This window comes from Pleurodeles waltl, chromosome 4_2 (genome assembly GCF_031143425.1).
Source record: "Pleurodeles waltl isolate 20211129_DDA chromosome 4_2, aPleWal1.hap1.20221129, whole genome shotgun sequence".
Taxonomy (NCBI): Eukaryota; Metazoa; Chordata; class Amphibia; order Caudata; family Salamandridae; genus Pleurodeles; species Pleurodeles waltl.
Window position 1 is genome coordinate 549,065,024 of NC_090443.1, and position 14,794 is coordinate 549,079,817.

A 14,794-nucleotide genomic window follows, 5' to 3' on the forward strand; every position below is an offset into this window, starting at 1 on the left:
GACTACTGCCCCTGCAGTAGCCAAGGCCCTCATTGGTATCTTTACCAGAGTGGGTTTCCCTAAGGAGGTGGTTTCTGACAGAGGTACCAACTTCATGTCAGCTTACCTAAAACACATGTGGAATGAGTGTGGAGTGACTTATAAATTCACTACACCATATCATCCACAAACTAATGGCCTTGTTGAGAGATTCAACAAGACATTAAAGGGCATGATCATGGGGCTCCCAGAAAAACTCAAAAGGAGATGGGATGTCCTCCTGCCATGTCTGCTTTTCGCTTACAGAGAGGTGCCTCAGAAGGGAGTAGGATTCTCACCCTTTGAACTTCTGTTTGGCCACCCTGTAAGGGGACCACTTGCTCTTGTTAAAGAAGGCTGGGAGAGACCTCTTCATGAGCCTAAACAAGACATAGTGGACTATGTGCTTGGCCTACGCTCAAGGATGGCAGATTACATGGAAAAGGCAAGTAAAAACCTTGAGGCCAGCCAACAACTCCAGAAGTTGTGGTATGACCAAAAGGCTGCACTGGTTGAATTTCAACCAGGGCAGAAAGTCTGGGTTCTGGAGCATGTGGCTCCCAGGGCACTCCAGGACAAATGGAGTGGCCCTTACCCAGTACTAGAGAGGAAGAGTCAGGTCACCTACCTGGTGGACCTGGGCACAAGCAGGAGCCCCAAGAGGGTGATCCATGTGAACCGCCTTAAGCTCTTCCATGACAGGGCTGATGTAAATCTGTTGATGGTGACAGATGAGGACCAGGAAGCTGAGAGTGAACCTCTCCCTGATCTCCTCTCATCAGACCCTAAAGATGGCTCAGTAGATGGAGTGATCTACTCAGACACCCTCTCTAGCCAACAGCAGTCTGACTGCAGGAAGGTCCTGCAGCAGTTTGCTGAACTCTTTTCCCTAACCCCTGGTCAGACACACCTGTGTACCCATGATGTGGACACAGGAGACAGCATGCCTGTCAAAAACAAAATATTTAGACAGTCTGACCAAGTTAAGGAAAGCATCAAGGTGGAAGTCCACAAGATGCTGGAATTGGGAGTAATTGAGTACTCTGACAGCCCCTGGGCTAGCCCAGTGGTCTTAGTCCCCAAACCTCACACCAAAGAAGGAAAGAGAGAGATGAGGTTTTGTGTGGACTACAGAGGTCTCAACTCTGTCACCAAGACAGATGCCCATCCCATTCCTAGAGCTGATGAGCTAATAGACAAATTAGGGGCTGCCAAATTCTTAAGTACCTTTGACTTAACAGCAGGGTACTGGCAAATCAAAATGGCCCCTGGAGCAAAAGAAAAGACAGCATTCTCCACACCTGATGGGCATTATCAGTTCACTGTTATGCCCTTTGGTTTAAAGAATGCCCCTGCCACCTTCCAAAGGTTGGTGAATCAAGTCCTTGCTGGGCTGGAATCCTTTAGTGCAGCTTATCTTGATGATATTGCTGTCTTCAGCTCCACCTGGCAGGATCACCTGGTCCACCTGAAGAAGGTTTTGAAGGCTCTGCAATCTGCAGGCCTCTCTATCAAGGCATCCAAATGCCAGATAGGGCAGGGAACTGTGGTTTACTTGGGACACCTTGTAGGTGGAGGCCAAGTTCAGCCACTCCAGCCTAAGATCCAGACTATTCTGGACTGGGCAGCTCCAAAAACCCAGACTCAAGTCAGGGCATTCCTTGGCTTGACTGGGTACTACAGGAGGTTTGTGAAGGGATATGGATCCATTGTGACAGCCCTCACAGAACTCACCTCCAAGAAAATGCCCAAGAAAGTAAACTGGACTGTAGAATGCCAACAGGCCTTTGACACCCTGAAACAAGCTATGTGCACAGCACCAGTTCTAAAAGCTCCAGATTACTCCAAGCAGTTCATTTTGCAAACAGATGCCTCTGAACATGGGATAGGGGCAGTTTTGTCCCAAACAAATGATGATGGCCTTGACCAGCCTGTTGCTTTCATTAGCAGGAGGTTACTCCCCAGGGAGCAGCGTTGGAGTGCCATTGAGAGGGAGGCCTTTGCTGTGGTTTGGTCCCTGAAGAAGCTGAGACCATACCTCTTTGGTACTCACTTCCTAGTTCAGACTGACCACAGACCTCTCAGATGGCTGATGCAAATGAAAGGTGAAAATCCAAAACTGTTGAGGTGGTCCATCTCCCTACAGGGAATGGACTTTATAGTGGAACACAGACCTGGGACTGCCCATGCCAATGCAGATGGCCTTTCCAGGTTCTTCCACTTAGAAAATGAAGACTCTCTTGGGAAAGGTTAGTCTCATCCTCTTTCGTTTGGGGGGGGGGGGTTGTGTAAGGAAATGCCTCCTTGGCATGGTTACCCCCTAACTTTTTGCCTTTGCTGATGCTATGTTTTGAATTGAAAGTGTGCTGAGGCCTGCTAACCAGGCCCCAGCACCAGTGTTCTTTCCCTAACCTGTACTTTTGATTCCACAATTGGCACACCCTGGCACCCAGATAAGTCCCTTGTAACTGGTACCTCTGGTATCAAGGGCCCTGATGCCAGGGAAGGTCTCTAAGGGCTGCAGCATGTATTATGCCACCCTAGAGACCCCTCACCCAGCACAGACACACTGCTTACCAGCTTGTGTGTGCTAGTGAGAACAAAATGAGTAAGTCGACATGGCACTCCCCTCAGGGTGCCATGCCAGCCTCTCACTGCCTATGCAGTATAGGTAAGACACCCCTCTAGCAGGCCTTACAGCCCTAAGGCAGGGTGCACTATACCATAGGTGAGGGTACCAGTGCATGAGCACTGTGCCCCTACAGTGTCTAAGCAAAACCTTAGACATTGTAAGTGCAGGGTAGCCATAAGAGTATATGGTCTGGGAGTCTGTTTTACACGAACTCCACAGCACCATAATGGCTACACTGAAAACTGGGAAGTTTGGTATCAAACTTCTCAGCACAATAAATGCACACTGATGCCAGTGTACATTTTATTGTAAAATACACCACAGAGGGCACCTTAGAGGTGCCCCCTGAAACTTAACCGACTATCTGTGTAGGCTGACTGGTTCCAGCAGCCTGCCACACTAGAGACATGTTGCTGGCCCCATGGGGAGAGTGCCTTTGTCACTCTGAGGCCAGTAACAAAGCCTGCACTGGGTGGAGATGCTAACACCTCCCCCAGGCAGGAGCTGTAACACCTGGCGGTGAGCCTCAAAGGCTCACCCCTTTGTCACAGCACCGCAGGACACTCCAGCTAGTGGAGTTGCCCGCCCCCTCCGGCCCCGGCCCCCACTTTTGGCGGCAAGGCCGGAGAAAATAATGAGAATAACAAGGAGGAGTCACTGGCCAGTCAGGACAGCCCCTAAGGTGTCCTGAGCTGAGGTGACTCTAACTTTTAGAAATCCTCCATCTTGCAGATGGAGGATTCCCCCAATAGGATTAGGGATGTGACCCCCTCCCCTTGGGAGGAGGCACAAAGAGGCTGTACTCACCCTCAGGGCTAGTAGCCATTGGCTACTAACCCCCCAGACCTAAACACGTCCTTAAATTTAGTATTTAAGGGCTCTCCCTGAACCTAGAAACTAGATTCCTGCAACTACAAGAAGAAGGACTGCCTAGCTGAAAACCCCTGCAGAGGAAGACCAGAAGACAACAACTGCCTTGGCTCCAGAAACTCACCGGCCTGTCTCCTGCCTTCCAAAGAACTCTGCTCCAGCGACGCCTTCCAAAGGGACCAGCGACCTCTGCATCCTGAGGACTGCCCTGCTTCGACGACGACAAGAAACTCCCGAGGACAGCGGACCTGCTGCAAAAAGACTGCAACTTTATCCAAAGGAGCAGCTTTAAAGAACCCTGCAATCTCCCCGCAAGAAGCGTGAGACTTGCAACACTGCACCCGGCGACCCCGACTCGGCTGGTGGAGAACCAACACCTCAGGGAGGACCCCCGGACTACTCTACGACTGTGAGTACCAAAACCTGTCCCCCCTGAGCCCCCACAGCGCCGCCTGCAGAGGGAATCCCGAGGCTTCCCCTGACCGCGACTCTCTGAAACCTAAGTCCCGACGCCTGGAAAAGACCCTGCACCCGCAGCCCCCAGGACCTGAAGGACCGGAATTTCACTGCAGAAGTGACCCCCAGGAGTCCCTCTCCCTTGCCCAAGTGGAGGTTTCCCCGAGGAAGCCCCCCCTTGCCTGCTTGCAGCGCTGAAGAGATCCCTTGATCTCTCATTGACTTCCATTGCGAACCCAACGCTTGTTCTAACACTGCACCCGGTCGCCCCCGCGCCGCGGAGGGTGAAATTTCTGTGTGGGCTTGTGTCCCCCCCAGTGCCCTACAAAACCCCCCTGGTCTGCCCTCCGAAGACGCGGGTACTTACCTGCTGGCAGACTGGAACCGGGGCACCCCCTTCTCTCCATTGAAGCCTATGCGTTTTGGGCACCACTTTGAACTCTGCACCTGACCGGCCCTGAGCTGCTGGTGTGGTAACTTTGGGGTTGCTCTGAACCCCCAACGGTGGGCTACCTTGGACCAAGAACTGAACCCTGTAAGTGTCTTACTTACCTGGTAAAACTAACAAAAACGTACCTCCCCCAGGAACTGTGAAAATTGCACTGTGTCCACTTTTAAAATAGCTATTTGTGAATAACTTGAAAAGTATACATGCAATTGAAATGATTCAAAGTTCCTAATGTTCTTACCTGCAATACCTTTCAAACAAGATATTACATGTTAAATTTGAACCTGTGGTTCTTAAAATAAACTAAGAAAATATATTTTTCTATACAAAACCTATTGGCTGGATTTGTCTCTGAGTGTGTGTACCTCATTTATTGTCTATGTGTATGTACAACAAATGCTTAACACTACTCCTTGGATAAGCCTACTGCTCGACCACACTACCACAAAATAGAGCATTAGTATTATCTCTTTTTACCACTATTTTACCTCTAAGGGGAACCCTTGGACTCTGTGCATGCTATTCCTTACTTTGAAATAGCACATACAGAGCCAACTTCCTACATGTTTTGTCAAATTTTGTGCTTTTGGTGGTATGTTTGGAGGGAATTGTAGAAATTCTATGCAATAACCATGTTGGATAATTGCTAGAACCCAAGTGTCTGTAGTGATTTCCTCCCATGCTTTGTAATAATGACTTATTCTTCCCCCCCACTGGTGTTGTGTGGAGGGGGTGAGTGACATGTGAGTCACTGCTTAGTAGTAGGGGTTTTGGGGCTTTGAAATTTTCCTCTATTCCTAGGGAATTGCCCTCCTCTATATTGTCCCCGAAAACCTCCTCTGTACTGTCCCTGGTAACTGGACGGTGTTGCCTGTGAGGTGCTGGCTTGTGTGCTCTGACCCCGAAACCCCCCTCTAAAGGGTGTTTTACGGAATGTGCTGTAATTCCCTCTGCTCTGCGGGGAGTAGAGTGCGCCCATGGCTTTAGCAGTGTCCGTGTCTTTTTTGAGTTTCTCAATCGCTGTGTCCACTTCTGGACCGAACAGTTCTTTTTCGTTAAAAGGCATATTGAGAACTGCTTGCTGAATCTCTGGTTTAAATCCAGACGTTCGGAGCCATGCATGCCTTCTGATAGTTACAGATGTATTAATTGTCCGTGCAGCTGTATCTGCAGCGTCCATGGAGGAGCGGATTTGGTTGTTGGAAATGGTCTGTCCCTCCTCAACCACTTGTTTTGCCCTATTTTGTAGGTCCTTGGGCAGATGGTCAATGAGATGTTGCATCTCATCCCAATGGGCTCTGTCATAGCGCGCAAGTAGTGCCTGGGAGTTAGCGATGCGCCACTGGTTTGCAGCTTGTGCTGCGACTCTCTTACCAGCTGCATCGAACTTGCGGCTTTCTTTATCTGGGGGTGGTGCATCTCCAGATGTGTGGGAGTTGGCCCTTTTCCTAGCTGCTCCTACAACGACAGAGTCTGGTGGCAGCTGTGTAGTGATGAAAACCGGGTCTGTAGGAGGCGCCTTATACTTTTTTTCCACTCTTGGTGTGATTGCCCTACTTTTGACCGGCTCCTTAAAGATTTCTTTTGCGTGCCGGAGCATACCAGGGAGCATAGGCAGGCTTTGGTAGGAGCTGTGGGTGGAGGAGAGTGTGTTGAATAAAAAGTCATCCTCGACCTGTTCTGAGTGGAGGCTTACATTGTGAAATTGTGCTGCTCTAGCCACCACTTGAGAATACGCAGTGCTGTCCTCTGGTGGAGATGGCTTCGTAGGGTATGCCTCCGGACTGTTATCTGACACTGGGGCGTCGTATAAGTCCCATGCGTCTTGATCTTGGTCACCCTGGCTCATGGTGGTGTGAGCTGGGGAATGTGATGGAGTTTGTGCTGGTGAGACGTTAATCACAGGTGGAGGAGAGGGTGGTGGGGTAACTTTTTTCACCACTTTTGTTTGTGGTGTTTGTTCAGTTTGGAACTCCAATCTTCTCTTTCTTCTAATAGGGGGAAGGGTGCTTATTTTTCCTGTCCCCTGCTGTATGAAAATACGCTTTTGCGTATGGTCTACATCAGTTGAGTGTAGCTCTTCCTCAAACCTATGCTTTTGCATTTGGGAGGTTAGCGAGTGCTCTTCTGTATAAGAGCCTGAAACTGGGTCGGTTGCAGTTTGTTTTGGCACCGAAACCCTGTCTGCATCTTTTTTTGGCTCCGAGGTGACTTTTTTCTTTTTCGGGGCCGAAACCTCTCGGCGTCGATCTTCTTCGGTGCCGCTGTCTCGGCGTCGAGCCGTGTCTACACCGGCATCTCGGTGTCGATGCTTGTCTCCAGCACTTTCTCGGTCCCGAGAAGGCTGCGTGCCGGTGTCTCGACCGGAGTCGGACGATCTCGGCACTGTTTGGGCCTTTTTCGGTGCCGACGGTCGGTCACCGAATTTATGGGTCGAGCCATGGCCTGGTGGCAGTGGCGTCCCCTGGGCCTTGTAAATCTTCTTCTGAGTGGTTTTCGACGTCTTACTCACGGTTTGTGTATCGTCGAATCCTTCGGAGTCCGATTCTTGGATCGAAAAGGTTCCCTCCTCTTCTTGTTCCTCGAACTCCCGGTGGGCTGTCGGCGCGGACGCCATCTGAAGTCTTCTGGCTCGACGGTCTCGGAGTGTTTTTCGGGACCGGAACGCACGACAGGCCTCGCAGGTGTTTTCACTGTGCTCAGGTGACAGGCACAGGTTGCAGACCAAGTGTTGGTCTGTATAGGGGTATTTATTGTGGCATTTGGGACAGAAACGGAACGGGGTCCGTTCCATCGGCGTTCTTCTGCACGCGGTCGGGCCGACCAGGCCCCGACGGGGGATCGAAAAAATTACCCCGAAGGGCACCGGAGCTCTTCGATCTTAGACGCGGTGTTGAATCTAACTACGCCGATCCTGAACGCAACAATACCGACGAAAATCTTCCGAAATTAGCTATCTTTCCGTTCCGAAACTCGGAGCGACAGGAACACGTCCGAACCCAATGGCGGAAAAAAAACAATCGAAGATGGAGTCGACGCCCATGCGCAATGGAGACAAAAGGAGGAGTCACTCGGTCCCGTGACTCGAAAGACTTCTTCGAAGAAAAACAACTTGTAACACTCCGGCCCAACACCAGATGGCGAGCTATGCAAAACATGCGTATCTACAGCGACAGATGCCATCGAACATATTGTTATTAGCTGTATGTGTGTTGCATTCTGGAGCACACATAGAAAGAGGAAAATGACTTAAAGGATTGTTTTTGTGCAGGAAGGAGACACTTCCTGCACAAAGGTAATCCTGTCCGTAACACAAGAGTGCCTGCCTTGGTGCTAGTCAGCACTCAGAGCCATATTTATGGCAAAGTAGGGCAGTGCAGCAAGTCACATTGTTGTGCTGCACTGCCTCACTGGGAAAGGGCAGGAATATGCAGTATGTAAGGCATACAGCGCATTCCTGTCCTTTCCCCTGTCCTGGCGCACAATGGGCTGCCTAGCATCAACTCAGGCTATGTACTATGGTGCCAGGGTATCTGTGTTGCATGCAGGATTATTTTTGTGCAGGAAGGGCCACCTTCCAGCACAAAAACAAATCCTTGGAGGCATATTCCTTGTATCTTTGCTGCAGAGTGCAGCACACACTGAAAGAGGAAGTAATGAGAAGAAATAAAGATATTTCTCCTTGTTATGCCTCTCCTGGGAAGGCGTATCTTTTTTTGTGCTGTCCCAGGTTTACCAGGTTTGGTAAATCTGGGAATGCATCAATAACCATGGGAGTTGCGTGGAAACACCCACGCAACACCTATGGAACGCCTCCCTTGTGCAGGGTAATGCAACACAGCAATTTGCATTACTCAAGATTTTGATGCCATTGAAAGCCACGTAAGGTGGCTTTCAGTGGCTTAAAGAAATCTGACCTAGTGGTTTGCTTCATGCACGTACCATGCTGCGTGGTGCAAGCATGACGCAACACTCTCATAAATATGCCTTCAGTGCGCCAGCACAGGAAGAGAGCAGGAATGTGTCATGTCTTCATTCCTGTTCTCTCCGTATCACGCAGTGCAGAGCAACAAGTTGTCTTGCTGTGTTGCATGACATTTTGATGTCTCTTGGCCTGTGTTTGAGAGTGACATTCAGTATGTCTAGCTTCAGTCAGTCTGGTGTTGCAGGAAGAATAGTCTTGCCATTTTACATTTGAAGATTTCCTAAAGTGTTCTGTTAGTAGGAGGAACGGAGCTCCGCAGATTGGGTGGGTCTCCTGAGGACTGTGTGAGTAGTGTTTGAGCTTTGATTTTGCCTGCCTGAAGCAAGCAGTTTGTTTCGTAGGTAATTAATTTGGGAACAAGATTAAAAAATGTAAGACTTGGTGTGGTTTCCTGACTCAGATATCAGACAGGCTGCAGTATGCACTGCTACATTTGTTGAGGCACAATGAAGTTTTGGTAATCTCGAGAGTTAAAGAGTTTCCAAAGTCAGTTCTGGATAACACTAGAGACTGTGGGGCATATTTACAGGCCCCGTGTTCCACCGAAGCGTCACTTTTTTTTACATTCATGTGGCGAACACTGCTGAGCCATATCTACAAGGCTATGTGAAGCCACCCTGCTTGGCTTTTCATTGCCTTGCATATATGGAGTGAGGCAACACAGCACAAGTCGCTGCATTGCCTCACACTGCGGTAGAGAAGTGTGCCATGGGCATTACGGTGGGTGTCCCCACATAACACCCAGGGTTTTTGATACTGCCCCAGATTTACAACGTAGTGTAAATCTGTGGCAGCCCCAGAAACGTACGCCTCTTCAGAGCAGGCGTAACAAGGAGAAATGTTTACATTTCTCCTCGTTTTTCCTCTTTCCATGTGTGCTGCACATACAGGATGAGGAAAATGCCCCTCATGATTGTTTTTGTGCAAGAAGGTGCCCCTTTCTGCACCAAAACAATAATACCAGCAACACAGACACCTTGCACCGTGGAAAACGGTTGCCTGCGTTGGCTGCAATTTATGCATCTGGAAGGACAGGAATCTGCTGTATCTTATTGATATGGTGCATTCCTGCCATTTTCTTTTGACGCAGGGCAGCACAGCGCAGCAAGAAGGCTTGCAGCGCTGCCCTGCACCAAAAGATTGTAAATCAGGCCCTGCGTTACTTATTTGAATTCTTCCGCTGTGAGGAAGGGTTTCATTCCTCGCAGAAGTCAGATTTTGAAATAACGCTCCTTTTGCTAAAGAGCTAATGTGGGATTACAGATGGAGGTTCCTACCCTGCAATAATCTCAAGGATTTGGCACAGTCTGTTTCAGCTAAACAAAATTCCAGTATGTTTAAAGGATTAAGCCACAATTTTACCGGGATTGTGCAGTTAGGGGGAGAGATCAGAAGAAATTCACTGAAACCATTTAGTTTGAGATGGTGGAGAATATTCAGTACTGAATTTTTGCGAGAATTTCAAACAGCAGGCTATGCCCTTTGGAGCCGGTAACAGATGCTTGAGTTTTTTTAGAAGAGAGCCACGGGGTCCTATGCATACATGAAAGAGGACTAGAGAAAGAATTACGCCTTGCAATACTCCTAGTTGCAGAGGCAATGAATTCGGATCATAGGCTTGAGTCTTAAAGCACTGGCAGCAGTTTTTGAGTTACGAGGCGACTAGTCTAAAGCCAATTCTCTCCAGAATTGTTCATAGGGTAACATGATTGCCCATTTCAAGTGCAGCGGAGAGTCCAGAAAGGCAGCACACTCTGCTTTCTGCAAACCAGAATAAAAATCCTGCAGCTGCTTCTAGATTTAGTAACTCAGCAAATATGCTAAGATTGTTCGAATTCTGAACACTGTTGCAGAACACAACGGATGCTGTATTGATCCGCCTGAGAGGAAGACATGGTAAGATTCCTTTTGCAGACCATTACTTCTTTGACCCAAATAGCGAGAGTCCATTGCTTTTACTACTGCTGACTATTACTAAAGTCAATGAAAGGCTCATCATTTGGTGCCTACACTTTTGTATCCAAAGATTTGAACTGCTCTGTCACTGAGGACTACGTGCCCAACATAGCCATTGTCCCAGCCGAAGGTGTACATCTTATAACCATGCCAGACGAGACTGGGTTAGCAGGAGAAATCTGGTCCAAGGGACCACAGCCTTTGTCTTGACAGTATTATTGGGATTCAAAGATTCCATCTGCTTTTTTTAATCTGTTGAGCCTCTATCACCACTGGTTGTAGGCCATTACGAGAAGCAACATTATAAGCTTCGTCTTTATATTTATTTTTTATTAAGGAGGTTCCTCGTGTGATTCTGAAAAAGTGTCTAGTTGAAGGAACAGTCTCATTAGTCTGAACTAGGGGGCATATTTATACTCCGTTAGCGCCGGAATTGCGTCGTTTATTTTTTACGCAATTCCGACGCAAAACTAACTCCATATTTATACTTTGGCGTTAGACGCGTCTAGCGCCAAAGTCCATGGAGTTAGCGTCATTTTTTAGCGTGGACACCTACTTTGCGTTAATTATATGCAAGGTAGGCGTTCCCGTCTAAATAATTGACTCCGCGGCATGTGCGCCGTATTTACACTCCTGGGCAAAATTCACGCCCGGGAGTGGGCGGGTCAAAAAAAATGACGTACGGCCGCTTTTGCGCCGTTTTTTAGCGCCTGTAAAAGGCAGGCGTTAAGGGACCTGTGGGCTCGGAAGGAGCCCAGAGGTGCCCTCCCATGCCCCCAGGGACACCCCCTGTCACCCTTGCCCACCCCAGGAGGACACCCAAGGCTGGAGGGACCCATCCCAGGGACATTAAGGTAAGTTCAGGTAAGTGTTTTTAAAAAAAAAAAATTGTGGCATAGGGGGGCCTGATTTGTGCCCTCCTACATGCCACTATGCCCAATGACCATGCCCAGGGGACGGAAGTCCCCTGGGCATGGCCATTGGGTAAGGGGGCATGACTCCTGTCTTTGCTAAGACAGGAGTAATTTCTATGGGAGTCGAAAAAAATGGCGCAAATCGGGTTGAGGCGAAAAATTTGCCTCAGCCTGACTTGCCCCATTTTTTGGCGCCCAAGCTCCATATCCCCCTACGCCGGCGCTGCCTGGTGTACGTCGTTTTTTTCAACGCACACCAGGCAGCGCCGGCGGCTAACGCCGGCTAACGTCATTGTTTAAATACGGCGCCCGCATGGCGCTTCAGAATGGCGTTAGCCGGCGCTAATTTTTTTGACGCAAAACTGCGTTAGCGCAGTTTTGCGTCAAAAAGTATAAATATGGGCCTTGGTTTTTGAGTTTTCCTGCTATAAAATCTAAAAAAAAAAAAAAAAACAGTTCAGACATGATGGACTTTAAGGCCCAAATTTTAGAAGGGCATAGTGCCAACTATCCCCACATTAGCTTCATTTTCTTTCTCGCTAATGTGGCAATAGTGTGGCAAAAACACTGCGCCATATTTACAAAGTGGTGCACTGCTTGCATTGTGCCACTTTGTAAACCCTTGTGACACATTATGCGAGTGCCAGGCTTAATGTATGCAACGGGCGGAATGTATGAGGTTCCACTGTGCCATTTTAGCGCAATGTTTACTGCCTGCACAGAGCGGGCGTTAAAAGGAGGCACACCATTATTTTTATTGGGCCTCTATTTACTTTGCTGCATTAGCGCCAATATTTTTGACACTAATCCTGCAAAGTACAAAAATAGCATAAAAAAATCATCACTCTATTGTCCATAACCTGCGCCGTATGTTAAATACGACGCACACATGGTTGCATTAGGAGGGCGCAGTGGACAGCAAGAAAAGTGGCACTTCATGACATGAAGCACCACTTTTCTTAAATCTAGGCCTAAATCCTTTTAACCAGCCGTCACTGAGGAAAGCATTCATATCTAGAGATGTGGTACAGCAAGCAGATTCAGAATAGGACTCCTCTATTTAAGGCAATTGTTCACTTTCTCTGGCCTGGTACCCCGAACTTTCCCTGGGCCAAATACTGAGGAGTCTCAAAGGTATCATAGGAAGGGAACACAGGTAATCATTCGTGAATTGAGGAATAGGGGTTCCACTTTCCTTGCTTTTGTACTAACAACTGTGTCTTGGCTTCAGTGAAATAATCAGAAATGTTGAATTCCTGATCACATTTCATTTTCATTCATAAATATTAATAAAATCTGCATGAATCAGTACAGACTGAACAACAGTGTAACACAGAAGAGAATCTACACCTGCTTTACTAGTTCTGGCCAGGATAAATAGCTTGCCACCATTAATAATGGTACAGGTGTGTGCACTCATCTTTTTGTCATTTTTTACTGTCAGGGGGCATGGTAGGACAGGACTTAGGTATGTCAACTGCAGAGAACGAGAACTATCCTTTGCACCCGATGAAGTGCTTGAACCCTGTTGTAAGATGAATGCACAACAGGGGAAGAAGTGTCTGTTTTTTTCCTTTTATCCATTCAAAACAAAGGAAATAATGACAAATGCCCTTTGTAGGATGGGCGAGAGCTAAAAAATGGTGGCACCACCGATAAAAGGAAGCATTTGGAGATGCTCATCTTGCTGACTGAAACTCACAGGTGATAATTGGCGACATTGGTGACAGGCGTAAGGGCCCAAGCACATCCGGGGACATAGAGGTTTGAGGTGGTAGTTTTCAATTTGAAAAATCTTTTCCGGCCATACCTTTGGTTTTGGGCAAATGGCAAGCCTCAGGGAAGTAGAGAGGCCAGGACACATGTCACTATGCAGGCGAAGACATTTTAAAATCCAATTGCCCCGTAGTTACTTACAAAATAAATTACTGATTTGCTCACCATTATAACCCCACCGCCACCCAACTTCTCTCAGCTCTTTCACCTCTCAAATCGATACGCAGATTTGCCCTGCAAGCTCCCCCAGAGACACAGACACAGTGACAAAACAAGTCATGTTGTATTTTGTTTTTTTTTACATTTAATAACTTAAGGATGGCATGGTGGCTTGCAATACAAGGGTAGATAGTGAAAACTGTGGCAGTGAAAGTAGCACAAGTTACTTGATGGCGTCAAAATCCTCCACTTCTGACCTTCAAGTTTGTCTCTCTCTGACATACATCTCTTTCCATGTGTGTGGTTTCAAAGCTGAAGGAGAATAAGAGCGGATGCCCCACTGGTTCTTGGGTTATTATGGAACCATGTAGATCGTGATCTGTAGTGTACATGAGAATGTAGCCCGTCACGGTAGAAGTCATGCCTAACCACCCACTGGCTACAGTACTATGACCGATGTATATGTCAGTGTCTTTCACTCAAGCAGATTAGTAGGAAAGATGTTTCCCAGATATCACCAGCATATCACATGGACCCCTTGCCTGCAAGGGGGATGCCCAAACCACAAAGAATGTGTCTTTCCTGCTGCACATTACAGTGGTGTGCTTTCCCTCATTAGTTGTGTTTGTCCGGTCACCGGCGATATTTGGTACAGAAGCAGCGACAGACCAGTATCCTGCAAAGATTCACTGCTTAGCCATTTCTGGGATGCGGCAGGTGTACAGTCATGCTTCTTTGGTCCCGAGTGATACTCGGGAGGTCAATGTTACCGAACAGGGCGTCTCTGCTGTAGTAGTCTGATGGAAAGTCTCTCTGCTTGATCCATCGCGTCGCGGAGGGCTGCCAGGCTGACTCCAGCCACCTTGGCACCATTAACCTCTAATATCTCATCACCAACTGCGAGCAGTCCGGCATACAGCTTGGCGGTTCTGGGATCAGCCATCTCTTGTACATAAACACCTGGAAAGGACAGAGAGGCATTGAGAAGTCATAGGATAAACAAAAAAACGCAGAAAGGCATTGATGTCCCATCACCTTAAAACAATTCCTGGGCAGATTTATAAAGGAATTGGGTTGTCCTTGCGTCATGCATGGTGATTCAAGGCAGGGCAATTCTTTAATTCAGATTTACAAAACCATGCAAAGGGTGATTTGACCCTCCTTGCATGGCTTTGTAAAGAAATGTAAAGCAATGCAGTGTCTTGCGCTGCGTTACGTTAAAATTTCGAACTGGTGGGCATTCAATGGGTGGAGCATGTGGGTTCCCGTGTATCCATCAATGGATTTGACACAATTCTATATTTACAAAGGCTTGTAAACCTGGGATGACGTCATATTGGTACACCTCCAAGAGGATGGCGTAACAAGGGGAAAAATCATTTTTTCTCCTTGTTCTTACCTGTTTGGATTGTTTTTGTGCAGGGAAGGTATGCATTCCTGCACAAAATCAATCCTGCCTGTAATGCAGGCACCCCTGCAGCATGAAGTAAAGGTACCTGCATTATTACTAGGGACCACACAGTGCACCAGAGTTAGGAAGGAGCAGAAGTGCACCATATCCTATTAGGTATGGTGCATTT

The 14,794-nt window shown here is 47.9% G+C and overlaps 1 protein-coding gene across 2 annotated transcripts in view; it reads right to left on the bottom strand.

Annotated features, from left to right (window-relative positions):
- Window positions 1–13,341: 13,341 nt before the first annotated feature.
- The window catches only part of KIAA1614 (KIAA1614 ortholog), a 248,508-nt gene continuing 247,055 nt past the window's right edge, over window positions 13,342–14,794 (bottom strand). For both annotated transcript variants that reach the window (XM_069232075.1, XM_069232076.1), the window contains exon 10: window positions 13,342–14,174. In XM_069232075.1, the coding sequence (XP_069088176.1) occupies window positions 13,981–14,174 (194 nt within the window). In that variant the 3' untranslated portion in view covers window positions 13,342–13,980. The remainder of the gene's footprint in view (window positions 14,175–14,794) is intronic.